Raw genomic sequence first — 16,950 nt, 5'->3', positions numbered from 1 at the left:
CAGGAATAAAGTACACTTTACTAGATATTCACATAGAAAACAGATGATTTAAATTGTAATAATATTTCACTGTATTTTTGATCAAATAAATGCAGACTTGGTGAGCCAAAGGAAAAAAAATTGAATGGTGGTTTGTATATAGCAGCAGAATTACATTTAATCATTTAGCAGAATGATGTATGAATGTCATCTTCAGATGTTGTGGGTCCTGTTTTGCATTTGCATAATTATACAGTCAGTGTGTGACCAGTATGAACAGGAATTAGAGAGCTTACAATAACAAAGCAACAGTTCTAAGTCAAACAAGTACCAGTAATGGTTTATAAATGTGATGTCTAATGGAAAAATGACATGAACTTAGCTTGGAAATAAACTTTGATGTGTTTGTGAAGAAGCTAAATAAGGAGACTTTTACAACTTCGTCAAATACCAAAAGACTGCAGACAGTTTTTCATAGATAGAAAGATATTATCAAGAGCAGGTTGAAGAACATTTATACAGAAATAAGAAAGTGTTTTCCCATGGAACTAAGTTACTGTCTGTGTCTTACAAACCGAGTGTGCTGCCTATCTAGACATCATTCCAGTGCATTACAGACTCGCTTGGTTTAAAAACTCACTGTCTAAGTAGGTTTTGCTCGTTCGGTTTGAAACACCACCGCTGTGTGTGTCTAGTGTGGACGTGTTTGATTCATGCATTAGAGGAAAAGACGAGTCGCTTCAAACCTCTACTCACCTCCGCACATCGAAAGTCATTGTGACTGCGCGATTAAAATCAAGTGTGTTATATTATAATTATGTATTATACACTCTTAAAGTGTTTAAAAATAAACGACATAAGTAGTAAAGTGGCTACTTCTGACTCTTCCTTCAATCCTGCCGGCTGTTCAAACCGGATGTGACATCCGCTTAGGACGCTTTGCACAATCCTATTGGTCGACAGGGAGCGAGCGGCGTGATTCTGTTTCCGGCTTAGAAATAAGTTGTGGTGTGCAAATTTAACGCGTTGCCCATGGAGACAGAGTTCAAACTGCTTTTGCTTCCGCTTATGTGGTCCAACAGTCAAACTTTGTTTCTACAACAACAACAAAACCGTACATCTGACGCTGATGTGTTCTTTCTCTTTCAGAGAATAATGGGAACCTTCTGGAATGTTCTGGAAATCTGCTTAACTTGACTTAAAATCCGTTCTTCATCTCATAATAATAACCAGGCGTAGAAAATAAGTCAGTTTTATATTACCAAAACAAGTGGTTTAACAACTGTGGTCATGAACCGGCAGGATTATTGAAGGCAATCAGTTTTCACAACAGGCTGAAACTCAACATAAGTTGTGAAATATACAATATGACAGCAATTCCAGACACACAGATAAACAGAAGAAATCGCTTATTTGAGAAAGGAAACAGAGCACTGACTAATGTAGAGTTAGGGTTATCCCAACATTACACATGAAAGTGGAAATATTGGAAATGAATATGTGTGCCATTTATACATCTTGTGTTTTATACCTGAATTTTGAGGTATTCTCATCACATGCAATGTTTTTTTTAATTGACCAACAACTTTTTGTTTGTAATAGATATGTAGGCTATTTTATAGATATATTACACTCATTTCAAGCAAGTGACACCCTTACAACCAATTAGAATCGAGTATTCATATGAGGGTCTAAAATTAATACTTGCCAAGCGGCAAATGTAAAAATAGGAGTTGGCAAGTATATGAAACAGTCACTCGCCAGTTGGCCGGTAATATTTTTATGAATCCTAACAATGCATGAACATGAACAAACTTGAACGACACTCAGGACAGTTGACGGGCCAGCGCTGCATCATCACAAAAGCTTCAGTCTTGCCAATTTAAATATTCAAGCACCCGAAGCGCTCGCGCAGAAAGCTGCGTCTCAGACAGCTCACGAATACTAAACTGAGCTCTTTCACGTCTTCTTGTGCTTGAGCGACAAATTCACACAAAATCATGTAAAAAAAATAGCGAGCACATAGTAAACATAGTCGGTAATGTCTTAAGGGAACATAAACAGTTGAGGAAGTAAACGCGTGTATCAGTGTATTAGATCAGTGCATTCACTCTTAAAGGGACAGCAGCCTAATATTCCTGCTGATGTCTGAGTTTATAATGTTAATCAAACAACAAAAGACAAAGAGAAAATCACTCACTGCTCTTGACTGAATAACTTTTGTAACTTTAATAAGAATGTTTAATTTATAGGCTACAGTAAAGTGTAGGCTATATAGTGTTATTTTACATTTGCTTACGTTATTAAATTTCTGTACCTGAAAACTACTGTCAGACCTACCTGAAAAACCTGAAAAGTATTAGTTATTTAATTTGTATCTTTCAGGGTTTCAGCGGGGCATTTAAAAGCATTGAAAGTCATTAAATGGATTTTGCGAAAATTAAGGCCTTAAATGGCATTAAAAAGCATTACATTTTAATCCTACAGACATTAAACATTTAGATAGTTTTGAAGAAAAATTTATATTATCAATCTATTTGAATATAGCCTATATAATTAATAATTTTTATTTCCTGTCGTAAAATGCACGTTAGTGTGATAAACACACAGGAACCGGTTGGTATTGCTTGAGGCCGGAGCAGAATCGCCGTGATGCGGAGATGACGCCGGTCATAAACAGCAGGAACAACAGGAATAAAACTAGACCAGAAAAACGGGAAAGTGAAAATTCCAGCAGAAGTGGCTGGAAGACAAACAATTTAGGACATGGTTGCATCCCGTTGGTGGTCAAAATAAAGAAGGATTTTGCAGCGTTTTGTAAAAAAAATATATATATTTGTCAACATTAACGCGTTAACGCATGCGATTCTTTTTTTTGTCCAGTTTAACGCGTTAAAATGTTTAACGCAAAACGCAGCATCCGTTAATTTTTGTCATCCTTTGGGTAGCGTTACATTTGGGTAGCGTTACATGATCCCGCTCTTATTCATGCAAATGCTTTTAAACACGCGGCCTGTGAATGTCCTGTCTATGTGACACACACACACAAACACACAGAGAGAGAGAGAGAGAGAGAGAGAGAGAGAGAGAGAGAGAGATAAAGACGTGCGCCAGTATCGTGCGCACAGACGCGCGCCAGAAAACTGTTCTCTTTCGCGCTTGATCGAACAATAACACACACAATTATGCCAAAATATCTGTTTTGTGGAGTATCCTCATAACATAAGAGCAGTCTTAAATGAGTGAAATAAAGTCTTAAACGAATGTAAAGAGTTGTGAGAGAATGAGGTGTGAGTGAGATGTGTCGTACAGCAGCGGCTGCTCTTAAAGGGACAGCAGCCAATAAAGCTTTCAGTAAACAGAGAGAATCACTCACTGCTCCTGACTTAATAACTTTTGTAGCTTTAATAAGGATTACTCTATATTTAATTTATAATTTATGCTGTGCAGACTTTATTCAATTTCTGTAAACGTCCTACCTGTCAGACAGGTAAATATGACATTTATTATAGGTTTATGTGAGGATTGTTTGTTAAGTTCACTTAAATTAAAAGTTGTTATATTTTGTTAAGCCTAATGTTAAAAAATTGTTAGCTTTCAATTACACTGTAATGTTGTATGGCTATAATTAATGTTTACAATTAGAGGGGGAAAATCATTTTTATCCAGACATCAATAGCTGTATTAGTATCAGTGAGACTGGCCTTTATGTTGTCTCTACATTCATTTGTAGATTAACTGTGAAATTATTACATTATAAAATATATAAACTCATATAAACCTATAAAAATGTAAGTGTTTTTAATTGCGATTAATCACACAAAAAAAAGATTAATCGAGTTAGTTTTAATCGATTGACAGCACTAATATATATATATATATATATATATATATATATATATATATATATATATATATATATATAATATCCGTGGTTAGTCATGGGTCGTATATGGCATTAAAAATGTAAAAAATTAAAAAGGGCATTCAAAAGTATTAAATTTAATTTGAGGATACCTGCAGAAACCCTGATCTAAACCCTGATCTTTGTTATATTGTATTTATTTGTGTTTTTGCTTGTAATTTGATTATTTGTTCTTATTTAATTACTGACTGTTTACTTCTGTACGTCTACTTATTTACTTCTTGTCTTTAATAATGTTTTAAATTTATAGTTTTAGCTGTGGTATTGAAATTGGAAGAGAGAATTGTGAATTTTCACTGGTATCTAATATTTTGTTGTCATTACTGTCTGTTTTTGACAGTTTCATGGCCAGTAAAAATGTTTTATAGCAGGTAACTTTTCACCAGCAAATTGCAGGTGTGGCAAAAAGCTAGTTTTAGTCCCTGTGCATATACATTTCCATCATCTTATATTTTTATACAGTATTTACCCAGTGGTTTTTTAATGATGAGATGCTTAAATCATGAAGTGTTTCACTATGTCATATCTGGGCACATACTAGAAATTTCAGCTGCCAGACATACAGAATATGCAAAAATGACCGACTTATGGTTAAAGCAAACGAATATGCAAGTATTTTCCCATGGTGCCCGGAGACAGCTCTGTCCGTAAATGTGATGACATTGTATACATTTACCACACCAAGGAAATGCCTCATTCATCACACTCTTTCACTTCCCTTTCTAACAAACAGAACATGCAAACGTAACTAATCACTGAAATGTGTGTTTTACATAATTTATTGCACGGTTAGCCTGGTTTTGAGATGTGTGCTTCACGTTTATTTTTTGATTAATTCAGCATCATTCTTTCTTGTTTATTTGTGTTTTGTCTTTTTGTGGCCAGTCGTAAATACAAATTCAGATTTTTTTGGAATGTACTTTTATCATTTTCAGCCTTAGATATAATTTTTACAAATAATTGATTGTGTAGGCTAGTAATGCATATAACAGGACATGTTATTAAGTGCCATTCTTTCTCACACATGCAGTTCACAGTGTTCTTCTTCAGTCTCAACTTTTCTCTGCTGACTCATCCGTGTTTTAACAGTAAAACATGTTTCTTACTACTTTTTTCTGTATGACAACCCTAGAAATTATTTGGAGAGGAAACCTCCAAGAGTCCTGACTCAAGTTTCAGAAATGCAATCCTGACGTCATGACCCACATATGTAACTTTCTTGTGAGCCTGTCACATTAAAATATTATCAAATGAAATTTCTAGAAGGATCACAAAACATCTTTGGGCATTTTTTTCCAGCTGGAAGTATTAGAAATAAATGTAAGACCAAAAAATAAATAACCTTTTGTAAACTGTAATGTTTGATTTCATATTAAGTAACAGCTGTGACAAATGAATTATTTTAATAAATTAAACCTTAAAGGAGTGATATACAATTTGATTTGCATGGGGAAAAAAATTCTTAATTAATTGCTTCCAGTCAACAACTGCACTACTTATAAAAAATAGAATATCAAATATAATATATATAAATATAAAACATTTTCCCTCTCTATTCCACTGTTGTGTGGAAAACCAGAAATACAAAACCTCAAATTACAGAGAAAAAAACAACTTGGTTGGCAAATACATTTATTTGTGAGTCTGTGACAATGGAAGTACTGGCAAACAAGTTATTAATAGGCTACATCTTTGACTTTTAGGCCAAAATATGTGTATTGTCTTAATAATATAGATCTCTCACACCACAGCCTCATCCATACACCTGAGCCTGGTTTGTTTTTCAATGGAAATTTACCAGACCTCAAGTTTCTATACAGTGATTAACTTTTATGGTTTCCCTTTGCTCTCGCGGCATTGCACACCATGTTCTCCTGTACAATAAAAACAAAGTATAAACTTTTATGAGTACAATGAGTTCACTAATGATCTTGTTATTCATCTGAACTGAAGAGGAAAGTTTTTGATAATACTTTAGATTACAACAATAATATCATGGAAAAATTCTAAACATTTCTTCCTTTTTAACATCTGTCAGTGTAATGTCATACATGGTGAGATGATCATATTTGTTACTAGCCTGCATAGAATATAAACATAACGAGATATAAATGAGCTTGATTAGAATTATACTTAGTCATGCTTTTCACCAGAGAAACACAATATGATCTCAAACATTTTTCATCATTGATATTGGTATAGTGTGAATACCAGCATAGCTTATATTCGACATGTTCATAATCATTTCTTATTAAAAAGCAGCATTAAATTTATCCTGTTTTTTTTGTTTTTTTTGGTAGGAAAAATCCTTTCTTTTTTAACCTGTATATGTATAGTATATATTTAAAATGAAATAGCGTGAAAAGGCAATGCCATTTGGGACACAATTTAAAACAAAATCATTGACAAACAGTTAAAAAGTGGAACTGGCACGAAAGAGGGAACTACTAAATCTGCCAAGACCGCGACATTGGCCAATGCTGATAATGACTAACATCGTCCTGGCTGAGAAATAGGTCGAAGATCAACTATTTAACACTCAAAACCCACAAAAACAACTAAACAACATTAATAATCATCATCATATTAACTACTAACACTCAAACTCGGATACTGGAGTGGATTAGCAGTGTGTTTCGGTTTGTTAGAGGTCGACTGGCTCTGACAGGATCAGATAAACGCACTGACGTACGTGCGAACTCACTCGGGCCGCGAGCCAAGAGGGGCGGAGCCTCTGACGCCACGCCCCTCGTCGACGGGAGCAAGCGCAATATATAACCGTCGCGCAGCGCCTTTCAAATCAGAACAAGAACACGGAGAAACAACTGTAAGTTTTCCCTTGAGAACTACGACTTCAAGGGACTATAAATCTCGATCAAAGGACTTTAAAGAGCGAATTTTATCGCTGTATGTATTCAGAGCTATCGTTATTCTCTACTATGGTCATCATGGAAGTGTCCACCATCGACTCGGCCTCGCTTCGGGACCTGCTGGAGGGCGATGATGACCCGGACTGTCTGGTTCTGGACTGCCGCTCGTTCTTCTCCTTCAGCTCGTCTCATATCTCGGGCTCCAGTAATGTGCGCTTCAGCACTATAGTGCGCCGGAGGGCCCGAGGGGGTCTGGGGCTCGAGCACATCGTGCCCAACGAGGACACCAGGAGCCGGCTTCTGTCCGGGGAATACCAGAGCGTCGTGTTCCTGGATGACCGCAGTCTGGAGATGGGAGAAGTGAAGAAAGACGGGACTTTAATGCTCGCTGTGAACGCGCTCTGTCGCAATCCATGTGGAGCAAGTGTATTCCTCCTAAAAGGTACGAGATTTTCTTCTTTCTTTGCCTACTATAATGCTATATTACAGGCTAGGCTACACTCTTTACAACAAGGGGTGTTCCGGTGCCACATGAGAACCATTCATTATACAGTTCTTAAAGGGACAGTTCACCCAACAATGAAAGATCTGTCATTTAAGTTACTCGCCCTCAAGTTGTTCCAAACCTGTGAACGTTTAACGTTACTCATCCTGCCGAACACAAAAGAAGATATTCGGAAGAATGTTTGTAACCAAACTGTTGTGAGGCACGGTTGACTTCCATAGTATTTTCCCTCCCATACAATGGAAGTCAATGGCCCATCAACTGCACGATTACCCTCATCTTTTGTGTTCAGCAGAAGAAAGAAAGTCATACAGGTTTGGAACAACATGAGGGTGAGTACATGATGACACAACTTTCATTTTTGGGTGAACTATCCATTTTTTTCATAGTGGGAAGAACATTTTAATAAACAAAAGTGTGCATTTGATGTTAAAGGTTCTCAATGGAATCACAGATTAAACAAACCTTTATTTTTAAGAGTGTTTAACCAAGTCATACACAAGCTGAGCTTGTCTTCATGTGTATTTATTTAAAGTTGCGACCAAATGTTTTCTTCAGCTGTTGTCACTTGTAAATCCCACTTTTACTCAAACAAGCTCTGTTTACCATCGATAGGTGGATTTGACACGTTTTCCTCTGAGTTTCCTGAAATGTGTACGAAGCCTGTTCCCCCCCAAGGCTTGAGTTTACCTCTGAGCTCCAGCTGCCGTCCCAACACCGCAGATTCCTCCTGCACGACCCCTCTATACGACCAGGTAATCACTACTAACTCGTTTTTAAATAAGCACCTGTGCTGTACATAAATACGCCTCATCATGATCGAACCAGTCCACTAACATTCTTGTTTTTTGTTTAATGTTTCAGGGTGGCCCTGTGGAAATTTTGCCATTCCTATATTTAGGCAGTGCTTATCACGCCTCCAGAAAAGACATGCTGGACATGTTGGGAATCACGGCCCTCATTAACGTCTCTTCCAACTGTCCCAACCACTTTGAAGACCACTATCAGTACAAGAGTATTCCTGTTGAGGACAACCATAAAGCCAACATCAGCTCCTGGTTCAACGAGGCCATCGAATTTATCGGTGAGTGTCATTTTTCGTCACAAAATGGGGAACAGATGTCACCGTATGACGAGCTCTGGCAGGCAGGCGGACCCAACCCCCATTCCCAATTGAGTTTTTCAAAAGTTCCCTCCAAATCGACCAGCTGTACGTCCCGGGCCTGACAGGCTTACGTCACCCTGTTTAAAGAGGAGCCCCCTTTTCAAATAACACCAGGCCGTGACCTGATCCTTTCATGGGGCAACTGGCTCCGTCTGAATGCCTTGCATCCTTTGTTTAGCCCGAACAAAAGGTAGTGTCTCTGTTGCCCTCCTATCAGATAAGTGCGCTTAGCAGGGGTGCCGAAACCCCCCATTGTGTATTCAGGCCTGTCTAAGGGGGGTGTTTCCCCTCTCACTCGAACCCCTGCCCGCTTTAACTGCCCCGTTTCCTTAATGGGTGCTTGGGGAATCAATAAGGCTGGGTTCGTACAAAGTGCTTGAATTAGATTTTTTTGTTTTTTAAGTCCTGGAAAACCCTTGAAAACAGCCATATTCATGAATAAGCACTTAAAGTGCTTGGATTATTGAAAAAATAATATATACATATACATATGAAAAAACAGCCATATTTATGAACAAGTGCTTGAATTTTACTTTATGAAACGTAATTCCTGGAAAACCCTTGCAAACAGCCATATTTATATTTATGAAGAGGTCCTTAAAGTGCTTGATTTTATTTAAATTCAAAATATATGAAAAAAAACCACGTACAATATTTTCACGCAAAATTAACACCGCAGCCCGTCTGATAAACCCCCATCATCATTATAATATAACATATTATTTATTGAACAATAATAGCCATTATAAACTTTGTATTTAATATATATGATTAAATGCCTTATATCTGTCATTTGAGTTTTAAAAATCCTAAAGATGTTGTTTGATAAGTGCGATCTCCGATTGTAGTTCTTGAAATCCAGAAAGTAGAGGTTGAAAAGTCCTGGGATGTGTTTTCACAGTGTCTGTCCCGATGGAGTCGGACGGCGTTTAACCGAAACTCTTCTTTGTTTCCCACAGATTCGGTGCGTAATAAAGGCGGGCGCGTGTTCGTCCACTGCCAGGCGGGCATCTCTCGCTCCGCCACCATCTGCCTGGCGTACCTGATGCGCACCAACCGCGTCCGACTCGAGGAGGCCTTCGAGTTCGTCAAGCAGCGGCGCAGCATCATCTCGCCCAACTTCAGCTTCATGGGCCAGCTCCTGCAGTTCGAGTCCCAGGTGCTGGCGTCCTCCAGCTGCTCCTCGGCCGCGGGGAGCCCTGCGATCGGGAAGAGCAACACCGTGTTCAACTTCCCCGTCCACGCCACGGCCAGTCCGCTGTCGTTCCTGCAGAGCCCCATCACTACCTCTCCCTCCTGCTGACGCTCGCTCTAGAGGAGGATTATTGATCCCTGAGGTGATCTCTCCAGTATTACGGCTCAGGAACGCTAGCTCCTGTCTTGCGAACGCTATCGCGCGTGTTGAAGACGAAGCCAGGCTGTTTTAGTGTTTTAACACGGTGGACTTAAAACCTTTTAAATGTTGATGTGACTCAAACCAAGTGGTCTCTCTTTTAAGTGTTTGTGTGTCTCCAACTTTGATCATGATAATCATCAGGATTGTTAGCAGTGAAAGAAGCCCATGTCTCACAGGTTGCTCAGGGATTGTTTTTAATCTTTTTTTATGTTGATGTCGTTACTGTTTTTGTTTTATTTGGCGAGTATTCTGAGGAGATGGGAAGAAGTCACTGGACTTGAAGGTGCTAATCGTAACGAGTACTTCTTTTTGTGTTTGAACAATGAATGTAGTCGACACGTCTGTGAGGGCTCAGCCTTGAGACGGTTCTTCTCGGACTCAGCGTCGCGTTTGTTTGCCTGTAAACGAACAGAAATACCTCATGTGTCTGTACTGATGTCAGTCTGCCGAGAGTCCTCCCATAAGCACTACTAACAGGAACGACTCTTACAGGCTGTTTTGATATGTGTGACTATTTATTGACTAAATTAATATATTTCTTATGCTATATTTTTTCATATATTTGTGATACTTGTTGCTGACAAATAAACATTTTTTCATACATGCAATCTTATGTGCAGTGCATTAACTCTTGCAGCGTCACCTTTTGAAGACAGTTACTATAGTGATAGTTATTTATACAGCATCATTCATCAAAATCATGGATGCTTCACCATGCGATAATTAAGGAATATAAAACTGAAGCAAATAGCAGGGTTATTTTTTGTGTGTTAGAAAGACATTGTCATTGTCAACGAAACTACATTTTATAACCAATTCATTATACTTTGGCAGTAATAATCAAAGTAGTAACGCTTTAAAATAAGGTTGAATTTGTTACAATTATTCAAAGTCCCCTTGTAGTCAATTATTGTATCCTTTTAAACTCATCTTTGATCCCCAAAATGACATTTAAACGTTTTTTTTCCATGAAAAAAAAGTCTTGATGTCTTAAAATATCTTGAATGTAACTCGACACTCTTGCCTCATTTAGTATGCGCGGTTCTATGAATATGCAAATGACCCCGCCTCCACTCACTCACAGCAGAGCTGTGTTCCAGTCCACTTTTAGACACACACTTGCAAACTTCCCTAAGCACTTCCCCTCGGGGGAATCCCTGCCGCCATTTTGAAGTGCGTTCCACTTGGTGAAGCGGAAGCGGTTTTGACCGAGGGAGCGAGTCTACTTCTGTACACTTCAGGCAGCTCCATATACCACGATACAACACGATTGTGATGGCTTGTGCTACCGCTAACCCGGGCGTCGAGGTCACTTCCGTGATTTGGGAAAAGCCCGTAAAAGTCCTTTGCATAACTCGCAAGTGTAAGGGAAAAGCTAGTGAATTTATTTTATTTTTTCCGAAGTGTTGACAACTTAGTGTTAACTAATAATTGTTGCAAATTGGTACTACCAACAAAATATTAGTGCATTCCAGGAACTGGGCGTCGTTACACTACATCCTTATGCATCGCTTTCTGCAGGACTTTTACGGGCTTTTCCCAAATCACTGAAGTGACCTCGACGTCCGGGTTAGCGTTAGCATGAGCCGTCAGGCAAGTGTTATTTAAATAAACTCCTGATGTACTTACAAACTTTCCAATGCCTTGTTTTATGAGTACAGAACCTATTTGTACTACTGTAGAAGTTTGATGCCATTCTGGGCATTATTAGTGGAGTAATTTACCAGATACAGCCTTGGATCCATTAGCGCCTGCACTAAGCCATCCGGCTGATATCTCTAAATAAGCTCTAACTTTAATAATGTTCGACCAAGGGGGAAAAGGCTTCTGGGGGGTGTTTGGCTCGAGGTCATGGTGCAAAGGACCCTAGGTTGATTTTACTCCGAAACCATCCCTTTAATTTACCCCACCACAAACAACTAAAAAAATTAAACAACTCAAACACACCTATATACATAATGCTGCATTAAACAATTTTGAAAGGGAAAAATATAAATAATAAATCAACCCCAAAGTGGATTCTAAGTTATTCCAGTTCAGCCGATTGCAAAGGTTCTGCCAGTAGTGGGCGCTCATGCAACGCAAGCAATGACGTACATCCGAGTGAACGAGTTAGTGAGTGAAGGGCATGACAATTTTGGACTGGAACGCAGCCCAGCTCAGAGATCCACTCGTTGACGATCACACGCTGATCTGATTGGTTACAAGGTAGTTTGTGACGTCAGAAACACCAGCGATTTCAAAGCGTGTTTTTGAGACTGTCTTTGGTTCACTGCAGTTTTAAGGAGAAAATACTCAGCAATGCTGTCGACTTATGAATTTACACATGGTTTGTCTTAAAGCATATTAAAAACACCACACAGACACATAAACAACATTAAAAGCTGGATTTTCACCACCGCTAACAATCAAAAAATTTTGTAAATAATGTTCATTTATAAATATATCATTGTTAATTCACATTTGTTCCTAATATATTGTTCATCAACTTATACTTGAAAAATGTATAGAATTAACCAAGATTAGTAAAAGTATCATTCACTGTTAAGTTAATGATAGAAGTACGGCGAGTTTGCTATGTAACCACAGACAACTATGCTTTTTTTTTTTTTATAAACGCACGTGATTTGGCATACAGTTCATTAGTTTTCGTCACAACATTTCAGCAATTGATAGCAAAAGCAATGGCATTTCACAATTCTCAATAGCAATTTTAAAAGCAGAGCACAAACTGAACACTCTTAGTATCTGTTGAAAAAAAGTGAAATATTAGTATCAGCCAATTAAAAATGTTCAACAACAATGAACAGTGCATCACTGAAAATCAAATGTTTATGTTTGGAAGACTAACAGAAACCGTTTTGGACCCCATTTACATGTGCTGTCCACTGATCGGACCACCGAATGTGTAATGTGTTGCCATTATCTTTAAAATCCTCGTCAAGCATGAATATCTGAAGACTGACTTATTTTATCAAGCTTTTGGCGTTTGATGAGGTCCGAGAACTGAGTGATTGGTTATCGGATTTTCTTGGTTGTCATGTTGTGATGCTATTTTATGTTTACATGTATTTTAGGGTTATTTACTATTTATGGATAGCACTTTGATCCATTCTAACGGTTTTGAAAGTGCTTTATAAATAAAAGTTGAGTTAATATGAGGAGTAAACAAGATATTATTTCAGCACAGATCTGATTGAGAAGAATTAAAACATTTCAAAAGCTGAGCAAAATAAAATAAAATAAATGAACACTCTTAATTATAAAAGTGAAATATTAGTATCAGCCAAATAAACAAATTCAACAATAACGAACAATGCATCACTGAAAATCAAATTTGTTTGGAAGACAGAAACTATATTATACAACAGAAACCGTTTTGGACCCCATTTACTTGTGCTGTTCACTGATCGGACCACCGATGTTGTGTTAATATGAAGAGTAAACCAAATATTTCAGCACAGATCTGATTGAGAACAAACATGCAGTGACATTCTGCCACAAAGTCACTAAAGTGTCTGAACACTTCCCGGGGTCGCTGTGTTCCAGTCTCGAGACAGATGCGCCTTCTGTGCTAAGCAAGGGTCACTGCTAGACAAACACACGCAGCTGACTGCATTGTGTGAGCTGGGATTCAGGCCCGTGTGAACGTTTCAGATATCGCTGGGAAAATATCTGAACACCCCTCTTCACCCTGAGCCGACCCGTCAGGGCACCCGACCCGTGTGCGCGCGCGCGCGTGTGTGTGTGTGTGTCGGAATCCGGCTCTGGGAACGTGTGCGCTGCATGAGGATCAGTGTGTGTGATTGTCCCGGCGCAGGACTCGCTGAAGGGCCGTCGGACAGCAGGAGGGGTGTGAGACTCAGAAAAGCCCTTCACACACCACAATAGCAGCAGCTGCGAGGCGTTCGGGAAGCGTGTTGGACTGCGGGTCGAGCTCACGGTGTTCTGAGCCTCAGCCTTTGTGTCCCGCTCGCCGTGTTTCACAAGCCTCAGTCAGTGACTTTCATTAGCACAACACTGGCAGAGAGACGAGCCTGGAATACAAGATTACACTGCACCAGTGAAGTGGACAAATAACAACTTTTTAAAATGAAAATCAATCAATCAATCAATCAATCTATCAATCTATCTATCTATCTATCTGTCTGTCTGTCTGTCTGTCTGTCTGTCTGTCTGTCTGTCTGTCTCTGTCTATCTATCTATCTATCTATCTATCTATCTATCTATCTATCTATCCATCCATCCATCCATCGACCTGTCCGTCCGTCCGTCCGTCCGTCCGTCCGTCCATCTATCTATCTATCTATCTATCTATCTATCTATCTATCTATCTATCTATCTATCTATCCATCCATCCATCGACCTGTCTGTCTATCTATCTATCTAACTGTCTGTCTGTCTGTCTGTTTGTCTGTCTATCTATCTATCTATCTATCTATCTATCTATCTATCTATCTATCTATCTATCTATCTATCTGTCTATCTATCTATCTATCTATCTATCTATCTATCTATCTATCTATCTATCTATCTATCTATCTGTCTGTCTATCTATCTATCTATCTATCTATCTATCTATCTATCTATCTATCTATCTATCTATCTATCTATCTATCTATCTATCTATCTATCCATCCATCCATCGACCTGTCTGTCTATCTATCTATCTAACTGTCTGTCTGTCTGTCTGTCTGTCTGTCTGTCTGTCTGTCTATCTATCTGTCTATCTGTCTATCTATCTATCTATCTATCTATCTATCTATCTATCTATCTATCTATCTATCTATCTATCCATCCATCCATCCATCGACCTGTCTGTCCGTCCGTCCGTCCGTCCGTCCGTCCGTCCGTCTGTCTGTCTGTCTGTCTGTCTATCTATCTATCTATCTATCTATCTATCTATCTATCTATCTATCTATCTATCTATCTATCTATCCATCCATCCATCGACCTGTCTGTCTATCTATCTATCTAACTGTCTGTCTGTCTGTCTGTTTGTCTGTCTATCTATCTATCTATCTGTCTATCTGTCTATCTACCTGTCTGTCTGTCTGTCTGTCTGTCTGTCTGTCTGTCTATCTATCTATCTATCTATCTGTCTATCTATCTATCTATCTATCTATCTATCTATCTATCTATCTATCTATCTATCTATCTATCTATCTATCTATCCATCCATCCATCCATCCATCCATCCATCCATCCATCCATCCATCCATCCATCCATCCATCCATCCATCGTCCTGTTTTTCCAGGATATGTCTGGCCAGGATTTCGAGATCGCCCAAAATGCCCGGGATTCGGCTTTTGCTTTCTACAGTCACCATTCATTATGTTTACATTATTACATTATTTGACACTGACACGTACGTGCCAGCTTTGCAGGTCATGCATTCTGCTTCACACGGATCCCGATCAAGACGAAAACACAGGAATTTTCTTAGCAATGTTAAAACGCACATCAACCGATCACTTGTTTAGCGTTCATGTAAACACTACATTCAGATTCACCGATCGGAATGAATTCAGTCCTACTGAATCAAAAGGTGTGCATGTAAACAAAATGAATGGCGACGAGAAAGCAAAAGCCGAATCCAGGATATTTTGGGCGATCTCGAAATCCCGGCTGGACATCTCCTGGAAAAAGAGGACGTATGGTCACCCTATCTATCTATCTATCTATCTATCTATCTATCTATCTATCTATCTATCTATCTATCTATCTATCTATCTATCTATCTATCTATCTATCTATCTATCTATCTATCTATCTGTCTTATCTGTCTGTCTGTCTGTCTGTCTATTTATTGTTTCAAGCAATGAAAATGTTTTTGTTATGGTTTTAGTTTTAGTTAACGACCCTGCACTGAAACTAAACAAAAAAAACCTAAGGCTGTATATTTGACTTGTAAACAGCCTATTTAAAAAACAACAAAACAAACTATAATTTCCCCACAAAAACATCAGAGGTGTTCAGACCTGAATACTAAACAAAACATAACACATTTATCTTTCAGGAGATCAAAGTGTTGTGATAAGAGCACATGCAGCATGTATAAGGTGATAAGCTGGAGTGATTATGATATGGTCATATACAGGGAGTGCTGTGAGATGTTGTTTACAGAGAGATCTGCTGACTTCAGTGGCATATGTTCTCCTCACTGCCAGACTGAGCTTTTGTGACTGTGAAGAAAGGAAGGCCTGCTCGTCATCCATCAGAGTTTGGGGGAAGGGGTAGAGAAGCCCTCCTCGAACCTCCCACCTCTGAATGAAGCATCAGCACACACACACACACACACACACACACACACACACACACACACACACACACACACACACACACACACACACACACACACACACACACACACACACACACACACACACATTGTTTGATAATTACTGTAGCTCATATGGTTAGTGATAGGAACAACCCTCTAACCCTTAAGGCCCGTTCACATCAGCAATAACTATAAAGATATAGTTCTGAAAATCCTATAAAAGAATACCAGAGTCCACAACAATCACGATAACAACACAGTGAACCGATATCGCTGGAATCACTTTCATAAAGGTTTCTTCCTGAAGGTTGAAAACACCGACAGCCAATCAGAATCCATCCTGCTTTAAAGAGCTGAAAAAAAGAAAGACAACATACACAGTAAAAAACATTGGGTTATTTTTTCTTAACCCAACCGCTAGGTTACACATATTGCTATGTTGGGTTAATTTCCAAAAATGATGGGTCATTTTTAAAATCGTTGGGTCATTTCTAGTAATAACCCGGCTGTTGGGTTAAATACGTATGTTGTATGTGCACTTGTGTATATTGAATTTATGTAGGCCTACACAATTATGTATTTTACATTATATTCTAGGCTCCACAAAATTTAGTTTGTAATTTAAAAATATATTTATTGAGACATATTTATTGTTTTATAGCCTACAAATAAACAATCTGTATTTGAAAACAAAGTGTATTTTATTTATTAAAATAATGTTATAAATGTCATAATATCATAAATAAAAATAAATAACCCAATTGTTGGGTTACTTTTAACCCAACTGGCTTTTAACCCAATGCACTGGGTTAAAATAACCCACAGT

General features: G+C 38.5%; 2 protein-coding genes across 2 annotated transcripts in view; one reads left to right on the top strand and one right to left on the bottom strand.

Moving 5' to 3' along the window:
* Positions 1 to 940, bottom strand: part of ergic1 (endoplasmic reticulum-golgi intermediate compartment 1) — a 30,535-nt gene extending 29,595 nt beyond the window's left edge. Inside the window, exon 1 of the mRNA XM_084133384.1 lies at positions 736 to 940. Coding sequence (XP_083989510.1) covers positions 736 to 755 — 20 coding nt within the window. The 5' untranslated portion in view covers positions 756 to 940. The remainder of the gene's footprint in view (positions 1 to 735) is intronic.
* Positions 941 to 6,640: 5,700 nt separating this feature from the next.
* Positions 6,641 to 10,448, top strand: dusp1 (dual specificity phosphatase 1). Its single transcript, XM_084132965.1, has 4 exons — positions 6,641 to 7,216; positions 7,895 to 8,034; positions 8,144 to 8,363; positions 9,404 to 10,448. The coding sequence occupies exons 1-4, from the start codon at positions 6,814 to 6,816 to the stop codon at positions 9,745 to 9,747; spliced, it is 1,107 nt and encodes a 368-aa protein (XP_083989091.1). The 5' UTR covers positions 6,641 to 6,813; the 3' UTR covers positions 9,748 to 10,448.
* The last annotated feature ends 6,502 nt before the right edge of the window (positions 10,449 to 16,950 follow it).

This window comes from Abramis brama (assembly GCF_963993115.1).
Source record: "Abramis brama genome assembly, chromosome: 13".
NCBI lineage: Eukaryota > Metazoa > Chordata > Actinopteri > Cypriniformes > Leuciscidae > Abramis > Abramis brama.
This window is presented reverse-complemented; position numbering and strand designations above follow the sequence as displayed.